Source organism: Passer domesticus, chromosome 6 (assembly GCF_036417665.1).
Source record: "Passer domesticus isolate bPasDom1 chromosome 6, bPasDom1.hap1, whole genome shotgun sequence".
Taxonomy (NCBI): domain Eukaryota; kingdom Metazoa; phylum Chordata; class Aves; order Passeriformes; family Passeridae; genus Passer; species Passer domesticus.
Genome location: NC_087479.1, coordinates 33,373,370 through 33,390,175, shown reverse-complemented (window position 1 = coordinate 33,390,175; position 16,806 = coordinate 33,373,370). Strand labels below are relative to the sequence as shown.

Below are 16,806 nucleotides of genomic sequence, written 5' to 3'. Positions count from 1 at the left end.
CTTAAAAAGAACCACCAAATCCTGGCTCAAGCTATAATAAAGTCAAAGTTGCCCTATATTGCATGGGCACATATTACATACCAATGAACTTGCTTTCAATTACCATTCAGCCTACAGGACACAAATACCTTGTTAGAACAAGGGAGGAAAACAAAGTATCCCCAAGGAAAATCCACACATCATTAAAATAAGTTTTCCAAGTCCTTTGCACTGTCATTATGGCACTAAGGTGAGATAACCTCCTCTCATCCATAGGATCTTCTCATCTGGGCACTTCATTTTAACAGAAGGCAGGTTCATCCCAGGATATATCTACACTGTGTGTGGTAAATGCTAGAAAGATTATGCTGTGCTGACCTCTCTGCCTCTGTGACTCATCTGCTGCTGGAACCCTCTGGATCCCAGCAGCTCCTTTCACGCTAGCTCACAAGACTATAACAGAGCTGACTAAGAAGCAGATGCACCCTCAGGAAAAGCAGAACTGGGCAGTTTTGGATGGTAAACCAAGAGAAGGGCTTGGCCAAAAGCCATTAAGGATTTGACATGCTGATCCCATGCTGTTCAGAGTTACCTCATACTAACCTGGAGGAAAATAATGTCACCAGTCTTTGCTCGTTTGCATGATTCTGGTGCACAGTCAAAAGAACAAACTAAAGACCCCATGAGATTTTTGGCATTTTTAGCTGAACCCACTGTGAACTTTTCCTCTTGAGGTTCAGATTTGGTCACTGACAGGCACTCTATTAGCTTGAAGGCACTGAAGTTTGTCCTAAACTTCATTCCTACCAAACATTAACAAGAAAAGATTTACAAACTTCTAAAGCTCAAAAAACCCCTGCAGGCCCATCTTCTTAGTCATTTGCCCTTCAGTGGATAGCATAACTCTCAAACATGACAGGCCTTGTTTCTATTCTTAAAACATCAACATTATCAGTTTGAAGTTAAAACAGAGAGGACAGCAAGGGAAAATTGAGTTGGGTGGTATTTATGAAAGATCATTCAGCAGCAGATGCCGATGATGACTGAACCCAGGAATTTGGTACTTGAGGCAAATGTTTACTGCCACTGAGATGTGATTGTAGGCCAAAGGGAGACAAAATGTCATATTTCATAGCATAAACAACAGTACATGAAAGACATGGCAGCTCAGGCTTCAGCACAAATGAGCTTGTCAAATCCCATCAGCTAGGATTTGAACTGTTACCCTGCTGAAATGCCTACTGTTGTTTCTTGTGCTCAAGTATTACCTGAGCTCAGTAACCACAAGTCAGGCTACAGGCATTAAGAGCTTATTATTAAACCCTCCTACTGATCTTTGGAAGTGGTCTGTATTGCCTGACTCTCACAAGAACACACAAGAGAAAACATTTCATATTTTTGTTTAAAAAGCAAGTCCCCATTAGCGAATAATTTGGCACAGCAGTGTCAGACAACCAAAAGAGTTGGTGTTGATCCCCCTCTAACTACCCTGTCAATGCATCATTGTTCTGTTCCAAACTGGCCTGCTCTGGTTCCCTGAGAGAATGTCCCTAATCTGGCTGTGGCTTGATGACCAGCAATTGGCTTATATTTTTCTGCCATCAAGATGGCTTTGAGCACTACTGGAGCTAGCTATCACCAAAATCTCTGGTTTAATTTCTTATAAAAGTTCTCTAGTTTATGCACATCAAAACCACCCCACATAATGAACAAGCACGCAGCAACAAAGATCATTGAGGACTTCTTTCAAAATCTCAGTGAAAAGCCCACTGCAGATGCAGGCTGGAAGAAATTTGAGGTTCAAATGAATCTTATTGGAGGAGCTGGTTGAAAATGGGAGTTTCCATGCTTTCAGTTGACTTGAAAAAATACAGGACCTCCTATACAGTACACATTCCCAGAAAATCTTGGAGCCAAAAGGTTCAAACACTTGAAATAGAATTCTGTATTCAGATTGCTTATAACAAATTTTAATTATGCACCATCCTGCATAATTTACAGTTCTTCCTTAGATCCAAATTACAAAACCCAGCCTTTTGTTTTGCTAAGTAAAACCAATAAGCAATGAAATTTGACAAGTCAAAAATCTACTATTTTTAAAAAAGAAATTTCTGAAAGATAAGCAAGGGAAGAAAAAAACTGGATATTTTAACAACTCTAGAATTTATTTATTTTGTGTGCAAGACATCAAAAAATTTTCCCCATTCCTTCAAAGCTACAGAAGCATAGCTGTTGAAGCCTGAAATTGTAGTTCCATACCCTTTTGCTTTCAAATTAAACAAATGATCTCAGTTTTTGGATCAGTTTTTGACTCCAGGGAAACTATGCCATTAAGAGAGTGCCAGAAACACATCTAATTGATGCGTGTCCCAAGAACAGCTCAAAAGAGGGTAGACATACCACATATAGACTTCAAGGAAATTACTGAAAAGCCACAGAGATTCAACCGAATGTGATATGTGAAACATAGCATATGAAAGACTCACTATCAAAAGGGTAAATTCAGTTCAGGAGATATTAATCTGATTACCTAAGAGGTACTATGAATTGGATCTGTTCCTTTGTGCACCAAATCAAACCTGGACAGATGGAGGAGACTTTATGCTCCATTTTCTGATGTGTAATTAGGATTTAAGGGACGATCAAGTTACAGAGGCAAAGTTTCAAACATTTTTTTCTTTTTTACAGTACATGTACAGTGACCAGTAACAACAGATTTTATGACCATTTACTTGAGTGGCTTACACAGTCCACAAATTGACTGCTGTTCTCATTTTCAGTGTCATTCTTTCTATGCACCCAGCTGACAGAAAATCAGTCCAGCAACGTCCTTAAACAAAGCACTTCACATAGAGCTCTGAAACTAGACTTTTGCAGACTGAATTCTGGGCTAATTTTATGCAATGCAGGTTTTAATCCAAATGATAGGCAATTTTAATATTTTTCTGCACCATAACCTCCTCTTTCCTTCTTGCCATCATTGGCAATTTTCAGGATCTGTTGACAAAACTGTAAGTAAAAATAAATCACCATTGCAGGCTCCTCCCCTTCTTGGATTTACAGAACAATGCCACTGTCAAACTTCCATGCCTGTAAATTAACAAGTCACTGGTCTTGGACTATTGGTTAGCTATTAAAACATTACTATTTTCCATTATGGTAATGAATGCTTTCAAAAGAACAAATTTGAAATCTATTTTTATTTTGTTTATAAACTCCACTTAAAATTGCGTCAGAAGAAGGCTTAAAAATCAGATTTCTAATTAGGACATGTGTAACATGTCATTTTATGCTAAAAAGGCTGTTAGCATGGCTTATCAAGCCCTTAGCTTTGCAGGCTACACCAGCCATCACACAAGGCTACCTTGCATTTATTTCTCCATCATCCTACATCCATAACTGTGCTCATATGCATAGCTATACAAATAACAGAATTAATTTTACAAAATAGAGGGGAAGGCTTAGCCCATCTCCACTAACACTGCCCTATATAACTTTTAATTACTTTTAACAAAATGTTTAATTATTTCAGCAGAGAGAGACAGACATCAATCCTTTCATTAAGGCAAGGAGTACTTGGGGAGAACGGTTTTGGAAAGGGTGGTTTGTGGCAGAAGTGGCAGCTGGTACCCATCCAGCAGCCGTGGCCGAGTCGCGCCACGAGGGCGCCGGGGCTCGCTGCCAGCCAACTGACAGGGAAGGAGAGGCGAGTCCATGAAGAAAGACTGCGGCAGCGTGGGAGGACTATGACCTTTTGATCCCCGAGATGTTCCTGATGTACCAAAGTGACATGTCAGCTCTAATAAGCTGCACTCTCAGACTGGTGGCAGGGGCCTACAAATTACTGTGAGATCTGAAGGCATTTGTTGTGATGATCCTGGCCTGGATGGGGCATATCAGCGCTCCCCCAGCAGGGCTATCTGACAGTCTGCCCCAACAATTCCCAACCCGGGGTTGTAACCTCCAGCAGGGTCACACCCGCACAGAGTGGGGTCACAAGCCTGACAGAGATGTGATTGTTTGTGTTAGTCTTTAGGGTCGCAAGTTTGGCTGGGGTGAGTTCACCACCAAAAACAGAGGCACAAACCCAAACCATTTGGGAACAGCTGGCCTAACAGATTTTGCGCTCAAAAACAACTTCCGGATATTCAGCTAAAACATGCCCAAACTACTGCCTTGCATATCCATGTGCCAGCCTGAAACAAGGACTCCCCTGCCAGGTATTAGACTGGCTCAAATTACTCCTAAAGAATCATGGCTGCTTACTCAGTAGTAACATCTGGTTTGCTTTCTCTGTGACAAATTTTCCATTGTTAACAGAGCAGCTATTCATACTTGAGCCATTGCCTTTTCTACCCTTCCGGGTGCTAGTTCGGCATCAGCTCATGCAGGAATATTCTGTAGGTTGCCTGAGGAACTGGAGCAACAGCAGAACATATTAGGAGAGTAGAAATTATTAAAAACATATCTTCCCTTTAGTTAAGCTCTGGGCATTTTCTCTTTCTACCATTTCTTCACCCATCTTCTTGTACTGCACTGCGACCACTTTGGTTGCTCTCATCTGAATGTTTCTTTTTTTATTTTTTAGTGTAACTGATACTATGAGAAGACTAGTAGAGTCCAGACTATATGAATCTTGTTCATGTGAAGCATGCAAAATCTGCTCATGCTCTCTATTTTAATTAAGAAATAATGCACCAACCATATACTGTCTTTTATTGTTGTGTAATGTTTGCATTGCAATGTAATGTTTCAGGAGCAGACTGTCACTGGGAAGAAGTTCATTCACATGACAGAGCACCCAAGTTCAACTTCCAAAAAAGGCTAACAGGTTATAAACTTCCATAATTTAAGGCAATAAATTATTATTGCAATAATAAAGCAGGAAATAGACACAAATTAAGCAGAAACACCAATGTGCTCTTTTTACGATTAAGGGGAATCATCAATCATAGAAACTGCCTGAGATTAACAAGGAGCCACTTTTTTCAAACATCCTGCAGTAAACCCAGAGGAAACCCAGCTGGAACTGCAACTAGAATATAGGCATGAGACTCTAAAATTATTCTCTGTTCCCTCACCCTTGCCTTCCCTTTTGGTATAGCATTTGCACCTCAGGTCACTCTTAACTGCTTCAAGTTCTGCAGGTGAGCCATATGTTTTGTGTAATGCCACAAGCCTAATGTAATTCCCATAGTGATGTTTTTCTGTGTATCAAAATCCTTCTAGTCCCTTCCAGCTCCATCAGAAGAAAGATCTAGTGGTGGTACTATAAAACTCCAGAAGAAATGGGACTGAATGCTACAGATTGCTGAATATTTTGTCCCCAACTTCTGTACAGATTTAAGCATAACCCACAGTGAGTTAAGACAGAATTTAATTGGTCGTTGTGCACAAGGGCAAGTGGTGTTTTGCTCTTTCTTACCCTTGAATTCATTTCTTAACAATGTAATTTGAAAGATAAGGTCCACCAACACTGAGGTGTAATGTGTAGGGCTGCAGAAGGAATTCGAACCAAGTCAGGTCTCATGTTTCTGATTTAAACCACTGATGTGCAGGACCACAGAAAAAGTTCTGTATTCACCCACACTGAAATATCAATTAACCTTACTTTGAAACATTTTTAGGGTGTAAGGAAATGACCAACAGCAAATTCTTACAGTACTTTACACCTACCTGCCATCAACTGAAGTTCAGTGACCCGTGCATGCTCTCAAGCAGTTACAGGAACACAGGAGTAAGCTGAGGTGTGCAGCAGGATTCATGGAAACCCACCTGCTTTCCACTGGAAGGTGTAGCATGTGCTCACTTTTTCTCAGTGGAGGCAAGATATATAGCAGCTGAGAGGCAGCAACTTCTAATCACTTAGCTATGACTATAATCACTTCTGTTACTGTGCTTCTCATTACATAAATGAATGATTCCCAGAAAATGTACCTGAAGGGTTTTTGGATTACAAATAGTTGATTAATAATTCTAAGTCCCATCACATCTTCAGAAAGAAACCACAACAAAGCAGTAAAACTTCGTACGCTCTCATTGTGGCAAGTAGGATATGAGGAATGGAGATTCTCTTAAACTGATATATGGGTCTTTGAATGCTCCTGCTGACAGTTTTCAACCTTTCTGTAGTCTAGATCAAGTGATTATGCATATGTCATTCAAGCTGGAACCTCCATAGACACATACAGTCTCTGTGACACTGCTTTACTGAGAGATTTATCTTTTGATTAAAAAGCCGTTAAAATTTGGCTGGATGTTATTATGTCATTACTTCCCACTTGGTGAAATATAGCATCAAAATTAGCACAGGCAAACATGGCAACTGTTATTGTGAAATCTAACTGCTCCATACCACCACAACCCTGCCTCCTGCAGAAACAGCCAGGGTATCATTTCCCCTAATGGTTAATATCATTCCTTTCAGGCCCTGTGCTGCCCTCTACAACCAGAAGAGCTTTTTTTCTTCCACTGAAGCACAAGAGTGCAGACTCCACTAAGAGCTCAGAGTTACAAGAAATGTGAATATAGAGAAAACACAAGAATGAAATCCTATTTTAAGAAGGCTTATTTTTCTCTACAACATGTATTAATGAGTTTTATCAAAGTTGCTTCTCTTTTTGATGCCCTCTGTTTACCTGTCCTGAAGTGGATGTACTATGTTGTACTTCCAGCAGGTTAAGGAACATGAGCTCCTTCTCACCTTTGAGAGTACCTACAGCTAACGATGCTTTTTTATGAAAATTGAAGAAGTAACTCAAAGACAGAGCAGACTGAAGGAATAAAAAGCTTCCCACAGAATTGTTAGCTGGTGAAGAGGATTACAGGGTCTCTGCTGGAGCAGATTCTTAAAATGCAGCTGAGACATCAAGTCCAGCAGCAAAATAAAGAATTAAAAAGAAACAACTACAGCTGTTTCATTACTGGGGTCACATGCACTAGAACCAGTGACTTAAGCAACCATGTCAACTCTACCACTGAAGTCAGAGATGCCCAGGGCTCAGATCTGAAGGCAAAATCCTGTGGCTCACTGAGCTCTCTTGTCCCATCACGGAAGGGTTCCTGATGTCAGCCCTAAATACTGATCAAACCTTCAGGTGAGAATAGTAATTTATATCAAAGCAAACACAGATGCAAATCTCACTATGCTTCTCTGTATCATCAAGACTGTAGCAAAATCATGCAGCAAAAGCTGTACTGTAGCACCTCCTGATCTCCATAAACCAAGAAGAGAACTGCATCACAGAATGGGAGGGCTGGAAGCGACCACAGTGGCTCATCTGGTCCAACCTCCCTGCTCAAGCAGGGTCATGCTAGGGCACATTGCACAGGATTGCATCCAGATGCTTCTTAAATACCTCCAGTGAGGGAGACTCCATAATATCTCTGGCCAATTTGTTCCAATGCATGCTCACTCACACAGTAAAGAAGTTCTTCCTCATGTTCACATGGAACTTGCTGTGAACCTGTTTTTGCCCATTAACTCTTGTCCTACTGCTTGACATCACCAAGAAAGCCTGACTGCATCCTCTTGGTACTCTCCCTTCAAGCATTTACATACACTGGTACTGTCCCCTCTTTACAGAAACGTGCTTTAATTTTTAGGGTTCACACACACACACACACTAGTCTCAATTGGGAAATTTACCCTTCAGTATGCATAGACAGGGCCTAATTTACAGAGCATTCAGCTAAAATACTAAAGGCCTAAAACATGCCAAACTTTTCTAATATTTTCCAATGCATTTAAATTCCTATCATTCTGGAGAACTTCACAGGGACATGAAGTATTCTGCATTAGCTTTAAAACTACACTAAGTGTTTTAGAAACTTGTTTAACAGCAACTTGATTCATAAACTCATGGTTCCTGTATAACAGGTATGTTTATGCTTCACCGAATATACTTTTTTATTTTAATTAAATCACCTGTGAGTCCAAGCATTAAGTATATACATAAATCAACAAATAAACAAATCTAAACTGAGCAACAGCCTCTGATCTCTGGGGGCTCCTCAGTTCACTTGATAATTCCTTCAGTCTTTTCACTCCATTTGGCACCAGGACTGAAAAAAGAAGATTTGAAGGGAGAGAAGTAATAAACTACAGAACTGATCTTACTGAGGTGAAAAGAAGGTAAAATCATTATTTTCCCCATAGAAATATTAAACTATTAAGGAAAATAATAATACTTGAAATATTAAAGGGAAAAAAGGTTACAGAATAAAAATAAAGGCCCAAATTTTAAAACTGTAAACTGAGGCTGGAAGAATAAAACAATTTCACCACAATATGTCAAGAGATCAAGGGCAAAGCAAGGAAGAGAAGCTGAAGATTCCAGCTTCAAACCTTCCACTCCTAAATGAAAGTAGGAAAATCCTGTGGGTGGAAGATATTATGGTAGCTTAGTGCTCTCCAGTCTCCACAACACAAAAGCCTACTTCTGCTCAACAGCTTAAAAGAATTCAAGATCAGAGCAACAAAGATGAAAAGGTCAGACTAAACTCATTGCTCACACTGTGCACTAAAAATATACAATGCTATGACAAACCACTTGATGAACACAAAAGGCAGAAGAGTGAACACTGACCTCCCCAGATCTAGTGCAAGTTTAGAGACAATTTTAAACACGGAATAATTCTGACTTTTTCAAACAAATATTTGGAAGTACCAGCTGAGACTGAAGAAGATCAAGAGAGCATTTCTTTTTTTGCTTGACACTTTGTGCAGGGTGGGAGGAGGATACTGTTCTTGTTCATACCAACACGCCCCTGAATTTTTTCCACGAAAGATGGAGTTTGGCTTTGATGTCTGTTAGAGGAAGTTAGAGCTTGCAGCTGGCAGCTACATTAATAGCATAGGCACTGGTGGACTAGAAGGGACCTCAAGTGGGTCACCTTAGCCTATCTCTTTGCAGCACACAAATGAAACACAAATTCCCTTGTCCACCTAGTGCGAAAATACACAGGCTTAGAATTAGTTTCTAAAGACTTATATTAGATAAAATTTAGTCATGTGACCTTCACAGAAATAGCAAAAATAGTACAGTCATAGGCACAGATAACTTGTTTAAAAAAACCCATTAACAGTCACACAAAATATTTCTACTACTCATGAAGCCTAACGAAGCTTAAACTTTTTTTAAAAATAAGATATTGTTTTAATTGGGTAAGAACTATTTCTTTAACATTTAAATGATAAAGCATTAGTTCTTAAGGTACTCCTGGGCTTGTCTGACCACCCCAGCAATGTAAAATAAATTTAGGCTTCTCCAAATTGTCTTTGACTGGAAGAACTAAACAGAGGCTATTCTACAAAGCAAGAATGTAAGGTAAATAGCAATGTCCACCATCATCCTCCAGACTATCCTCTCTGATGACAGTTTGAGAGATGGCTATGTAAAAATGGTGAAGTTACAAGTGAAAACTGAGTTTGGTTCCTAGGGAAGAAGTGACAGCATCACAAGTCTGAGGATTTTGGAGCTAGAGGAAATGATTATTAGTCCTAACTCCTTCAGTTAATAATCTGACAAGTATGTAAAGGCCAAATGAATGCAAGGACTCAGACTATAAGTAGAGAAACTTTGGTATTGTATTCATCACTTTATTTGTGGCAAGCTATGCTCTTTTTTTTGTCTATCCGGAAGCAAAAGTATGCACAGATCTGGGAATTTAGCTGGACATAACCATTTCCTGAAAGAAATACTAACAAACAGTTCATGAATTCTTATATTGCTACATAAGTGGTGGGATTTTACAGCCAGCACTGCTTTTTTAAATCCATTAATGTTCTCATAAAAATCTAAGGTATTTTTTTTTACTTTAGGACACAAGTTTTCATGCACCAGATTACAGCTTTACAGAAGACAAACTCTGAGCCTGAAACAGCTTGACAATGTCCTTTCAGCTTGTTCATCAGATTAACTTTCTGTCACACATCAGATGAACAGCTTCCTTGGTTCCTTGCCTAATCTAACACATAACCCAAGCAATTCTCAAGCACAATCAGAAGCAAAAACAAAGGACACTATAACATTCCACTTCTTTCTAATAGCACATTTAGTTCAAAATTTTCATTTCTACCTCTATCTAAGAAATATTACCCTTTTAGCAAACCATTTATAGTGAAGGGACTCTGATTTCAGATAGGATTAAAACAACATATTAGACATATACAAACCAAGCAGTCTGAGTTGCGAACAGGACTAATAATGTGTTATGGGTCCTTTCACATCTAGGTCACTGGTTCAAATTCAGCTTTAGTTGGTGATGAGTGACATGGAACAATGAGGTAAGAATCCAGTCACAAATCTGGCCTCTTATCCCTGACTCTGCAACATATACACTTTGTGCACTTGGGCTACTCCCCTAACTACTCTTTCCAGTAAATTCTACAACTATAAAAGAGTAGTAAGTATTATTACTATCATACCCACTCTACAAGACTAATTAATTTAAGATTCTGAAACTACAAAAGATTATAAGAAGTTTATTGACACTTTCAGGCTGTTCAAGCACTAACACCCAAATACATTAAGGGGGAACTTTCTCAGGACAGATCAACACTGTCATGTTAAAAGAACCCACCAAAACACACTGAATACAGCTGTGTCTTTTGATAGGAAGATAAACATGGAAATCAAATGTTGAATGAGCCTGAAATTCCACATTTACTCACAGATAGACAGCGGGGGTTACAAGACAAAAAATGGAAATCCAGGACGACAGAGAGAAAAGCCTGTAGTGTGGAGATGCACTGTGCTCTTCCATTACACAACACAGTAAGTAAATACCATATCAATGTTAGTCAAGAAAGGAGGGAAGGGAGAGAAGGAAAGGAGTTTATCAGTCCTACATCCCTTGATAAAACTTGAATTTCCAAAGGAGCCTGCACTGCTGTCTGTACTGTTCTTGTCCTGTGGCAAAATCAAACGTTTCCATTTTCAAAAAATGTGATGCTGATGCATTTTGCTACTTCACCTTAATTAAAAACAAGGAATGAGAGCAATAAAACAGAGCACCAATACATTTTAACTCACTCTTAAGCTAAAAGGTGAAAAACAGTCGTGGTAGTTTAGGCGCAACAAAATAGATTAATTAAAAACCTGTAACTGCTAGAAAAAACATTATGCCATCTCTGGAGTAGCCCTGATTCTAGAATATTCTTGAACTTCGGCTTGTACACAGCACTGAGAATCTTTCATATGTGCTGGGAAATTCAGAAACATTTCAACTATTCCATGTGTTTTTCCTAAGTAGAATTCTTAATATCTTCAAATATTTTAGCCACAGGACAAAAATATGTTTTACTGAAAACATATTTTGTCATTACTCCCACATCAGAATCAGCTGTGCCTTTTTCCAGAGGAAGCTCATCCATAGCAATTCTAAAGCACAAGGAGAGGCACTGTGATCAAGACAATGTAATAAGACAACGCACAACAACTTTGTGCCAAGAAGGAAATTATAAAATTGAAAAATTATGCCCATATCTTCCAAATCTAGTTACCAAATTTCAAATGTTTCTGCCAGAGGTAGGGAGTAGTATTTGAGCCATGTACTTCAGAAATACTTTGGCAATGGGTGGAACCAATAAAAGCCACAAGCTCAATTCCAAAATTATTTAATGAGCCAGGCTTTGCCAGACTCCTATTGACAAAATTATGAAGTAAACATATTAATCAGTGTTAAGCTTTGCACTGAAGTTACTTGCTACTCCCTGACATTTTGTTTAAATCTACATTCAACCTCTTTCCCTTGTCCACTGAATTGCAGAAATAACATCAGTTTTAACCACTGCCCAGTTATTTTTGCCACTAAGCTGTACTTCTGTAAAGTCAGACAAGCTTGAGACAATTGTATGTGATCAACCAGAACACAGAGAAGCTGATCAAAATCACCAGAAAGTGCAGCAAGGAGACAAAGAGGGAAAATACCCATGTAATGCAAAGTGGAAAGTCTACATGCAATTATCAAGCCTTTGCAGGAAAGATGAGCATTGCTGAGCATCATACATTTGGGTCTGTGCATGAACTGAACACTAAATAACACATTTCTCTGCATTTGCCCCTCACGAGGGTACTCTGACTATTCTTTGCAAGTGGAGAAAACCAGAATTATTATATTACTTTGTAAACCTTGATTCAGAATTATCTTTTCTTCTTAGCACACTAAGTCCTCACTATTACTCAAAAAAAGTGTTTTTTTCTAATTCTGCACAGAAAACAGAAGCACAAAGGTGTAAAGTAATATATGGCATCACAAAAATCCCATTATTATAGTCACAAAACAGAGAGATGCAGTCTGAGGCACTATATTTGAAAACCAAACAAGCATAATTCAAGGAACAGGACAGAGGATCTGCTTTTCCTTCCTTTGTGAGCAGTTGTTTCTCCTTGGAATCTATGATAGCCATTAGATAAGATGAAATTTGTAGAGTAGCCTGTGTATTTCCCCTTGAAGCAGCTTTAGAAGACTGAAAAAATAATGCTTTAAATGTACGTGAGTGACAGTACAATGCTGAGAAACTGACATGGCTCAAAAATACATTCCCAGCCTTTAGTAAGTGTCTGATCCTTTTAGCAACTTCACATACTTTCTTTTTAATTATAAATGGATTTTCAGAGAAACTGGAAAATAATTTTGTTTCAAGACTGTGTTAGGTTAGACTTGATAAATTGACTCTCTCAGCCCCCTGTATTTCAACACAAGACTGCAAGTTACAGTGTGGATTTGTGGCCGTGTAGAGTTTCAGTTCTGATGGAAGGGATTTCTTACCTTCAGACAGGGACAAATCATCAGCTGGAGACACCAGGTCTGCCTGGACCCCGGGGCCACTGCTCAGCGCTGTGGTAATCTGATTCGTCAAGATAACCTGCAAACAGACAAGGACAGGGGGATGGGAAATGAATTTTTGTAGCTACTGGAAGGCAGAGAGAAGCCCAGGACTGGAATCCTCCAGGCATAGCATTGAGATGACACTCTATTCTGATCTTGAGCAAATTCAACACTCAGAATATTTTGAACTACCTGCAGAAACTGAAAGAGTCAATTACAAGAAGTGGAGGAAAAGGGATATTGTTTAAAAGATGAAATACTGAACAAAGGTATGCTGATACATACAGGCACCTTAAATGAAACTACTGCTTTAAAGAGCTTCATCTTTTGCTCATATTCCATGAACACTTTGATGCTTCTTACAAAAACCCACCATTTTCTTCACAGGCAAATAGGAAATTATTTTCCAAGTAATTTCCACACAATTGACACACTTTGTTCCTTTGGCTGAAGCACACTGCTCTGGAGAAAGGTGTGGTAGGGGTACACCCCCACTGATCTGAAGCACAAAAGCACTAAATGTTACAGGGCTATCTTTACAAAAGGGGATTTTTTAGTGTTTTTCAGGATCACAAGATGCTGATAAACATAACTATAATACCCACAGTGCTCTCCTCTGACAGCATGAGCAATAGTCATGCCTACAAGAGATGAACAATTTCTTGCACCTCTGAACACAGACTGGTTTTTAGTAACAGAAAACATTAAGCAAACAGAGCAAACACCACGGAGAGAAGAGCATAGCTATAGCCACAGTTATCTTGCAATGCTTTGGATCTCTAAACAGCTGCACTTTCTGCATTAACAGTTGGTCTCCACTTTGCTGACTGACATAAACTTCAAAAAAATTTTTTTTAAAGAACCAAAATGATTCTTCTACTTGCACTGAGAGCAGACACACTCCAAACAAACTCTCTTTCAAATTAATGGCCTGTCTTCAGCTGTATTTGACAAGGGAGAAAGGAATCCTACACAATACTTGGTTGAATGCAGTTTCACTGGAATTTACTGGAATAAATGAAGAGATTACCATTGCTAAAAGAAGAGGAATTTCTCTGCCATTCCCTCCACTACTTGTCCCTCCCTCTGATCATGGCTTCTTCCTGCTTTCTAACACTTCCAGCAGTAAGATATGACACTCTCTCCCCTCTCTTTTCCCGTTTTGAGACCCCACACAAGCTGTTTCAGACCAACAAGTTGTGACCCCAGCAGTGGTGCTGCAGGGCATTGTGTCTCCTTCAGGCAGCAGACATGAGGTGCCAGCAGGGTGATGCAGTACATGACCTTTACAAGACTCTACCTCCCTGCTCATGGCAGCCCACCCAGCTCAGTGCTGCAAAGAGGCATGATGGTGCCCGAGAGCTGTATGGACTGTATCAACAGGACTAAACTGAGAAGTGCCTAAGTCAAATCTTCACTTACTCAACAGGAGTTCAAGACCTTCAGAACTCCATAGTGGTGCCCCTCATGCTCATCTGCTACTGACTGCAAAGTTCTGAACAAACTTGAGCTAGCTGTGATCGCTCTGCACAGCATAACCACAGGATGCAGCTTTTGGGACTGGGCATTTATGATGACTGCAGTGAACATGGACACAGTAGATAACAGCCTTGCTTGGTCATACACCTTGGCTAAGGTACAGCTTGCAATACTGCTAACACCAATCGCACAAGAAACACGTTACACCCTGCTGCTGTTTCCCCCAGAGTTGCTATGTGCACCTATAAGCACCCAAAAGCAGACAGCAAAGGGTCTGGTACACACAACTCCTTGCTGCCACTGATGGCTGACTAGTTCATAAGATTACAGGGTAGGAGAATTCAATTTATTAATAAAGAAAAAAAAATAAATCACTTTTCCCTTTCTTCTTGCTAGGATACTGGTCTTCCATTTTAGTGAGCTAGTTCATCCTTAGGATAGGATGGGCATCAAAACCAGTTCAAGGCAAATTAAAGGAGTAGGCAGTCAAGAGTCATTAGGGTAAGAAAAGATGTGAGACTTTTCCTTCTTGAAACCATTCTCACTTTGCTTCCACTGTGTCACAAAAGCCACAGACTCACAAATTCAGAGTATCCAGTACTAGAAAATGTGCTGAAACAGAACACACTAACAAACTTATACTCACACGTACTGGTGAGGTATGAAGTTTTCATTGGCACACTTTGCAATGATCACATTATTAACAAGTATCAAGCTCTCTAAGTGATTCAGTCACCGCAGACTCGTGCCAAGATAATCTTTGTGCTGTGCCATCACGTATTTTATTATTTATGCGCCACATTTTAAAGAAATGTTACCATGATTAAGGAATGTTTTTAATAGAAAAAATACCTAAGCACACTATATTTCATATTGCTTTCCTTCAAAGAAAACTAACTTTGAAGGCTTTAAAAAAAAATAAATAACAAAAGAAAAATGAACAAGAAGAATAATGCAACTGCTTTTTTTAATAATCTTCCAGAATCCTCCTTAACCAGGAACTTCACAGCACTGTTAGCTGTAGGACTGAAAGTCTTCTTCACCTTTTATATTTAAGCCAAGCTATGCCTCTGAATCTAGATTTCAATTTCTGATGTATCCTTCAGTAACTATTCAATACTAATATCCTAAATTCACTCCCATACTGTTCAAAAAAATCAGTTTAAAAAAGCAGAGTCTTACCCAAGTAAATGTTCCTCTCCAACTTGCTCTGAGGATGGAAATTAAGCATATTCTGAGTCCTATGACTTCACTGACAGTTACACATTTGCTTAAATACATATCTAAATACTATCTTGAATAAGTACACTTCCTCTGAGATGAAACGATATGCATATACAGAATGCTTATTTTGGAATTAATTGAAAATTATTCCCCATTTCTCCAAGCCTGCAGAACCAACGTGGATGCAGTTCTCCCATAAGATGAATTCAGCCACAAGACAAAGCTGTTAGTTAAGCACTAAATTTGGCATCAAATTCCCTGTCACACTTCTGCAGCCCCACTTACTATAAAATTCTTTTGTCGGGTACAGGTATTCCTATTATCATATATATATATATATATATGTATGTATGTATGTATGTTCACATATCTTTGTGCAGCTCCCATGATACAGTCTGAAGCTCACTTTGAGTGTGCAGAGTACTCCAAACTCTCACTAACTCAAACACGCTGTGGGTCACTAACAAAAGAAAAGAGCTGCTCCTTTGCTGCAGTTATGGGAAAAAAAGGCACCCAGATTCAGCAAACTCCTCAGAACAGATACATCTGTCTTCAAAACTTCAACCCTTATGCCCTTACTGCAAAGTGCCAAGTTTTACTTCTCCACGAGTAAAACTTTGGGCAGTGAAAAGTGCAATTTTAACGAGACCATACATTTTCAGCAGTCACAAGTCTTTACAGGCGTTCAACTTGAAGCCCTGAGTACTGGTATCACATGACTCCAGTGGCACATTTAAAAATATATTCATTTTTCCCCAAAGTCTCCTTCATGCATTTGAAAGAAATGCTTATATTCCATTCTGCCATCCTTTGAAATGACTTGATGTATTCAGAGAGCTGCAAATAGGTGTCTGAGGGAATGGTTAAACTTGTGGGTGATATGGAGAGAACATCCGGCAGACAAAGGAGATCTGATGCCAAACAGCTCTGTGACTTCCTGGTGAGGAATCATATTTGTGCATGGACAGCATCAGCTGAGTCTCACACATTGCTTCATACACGTGTGCTCAGCCTATCATGCTGGTTTTGATGTTTATTATGCTGTTTCTTACAAACCACTCAAAAAGAAAGTCTGGGTCGGTCTGATGGGTGTCACACTTGAGAGAAACTACCTGCTAAACAGTGCTTGGAAACAAGCTGGGCTGTCAGTCCAAGCAGACTTACTAGAGAGTACACTGAACTAGCAATAGCACTTCAACTCTTCATTGTAGATCTGCCATTAATTTAACCTGTTTAGCACAGGAGGCATGCCAGGTCCTCAAGCAAAGTGGGTAAGGAAAATTAGCCTCT

At 39.4% G+C, this 16,806-nt stretch overlaps 1 protein-coding gene across 34 annotated transcripts in view; it reads right to left on the bottom strand.

Annotated features, from left to right (window-relative positions):
- Positions 1-16,806, bottom strand: part of RAD51B (RAD51 paralog B) — a 404,685-nt gene that overhangs the window by 202,831 nt on the left and 185,048 nt on the right. For all 34 annotated transcript variants that reach the window (XR_010364581.1, XR_010364582.1, XR_010364584.1 and 31 more), the window contains one exon: positions 12,754-12,850. Coding sequence is in view for 24 of the 34 variants with exons in the window: in XM_064424266.1 (XP_064280336.1) it covers positions 12,754-12,850 (97 nt within the window). In the remaining 10 variants the exon portion in view is untranslated. The remainder of the gene's footprint in view (positions 1-12,753; positions 12,851-16,806) is intronic.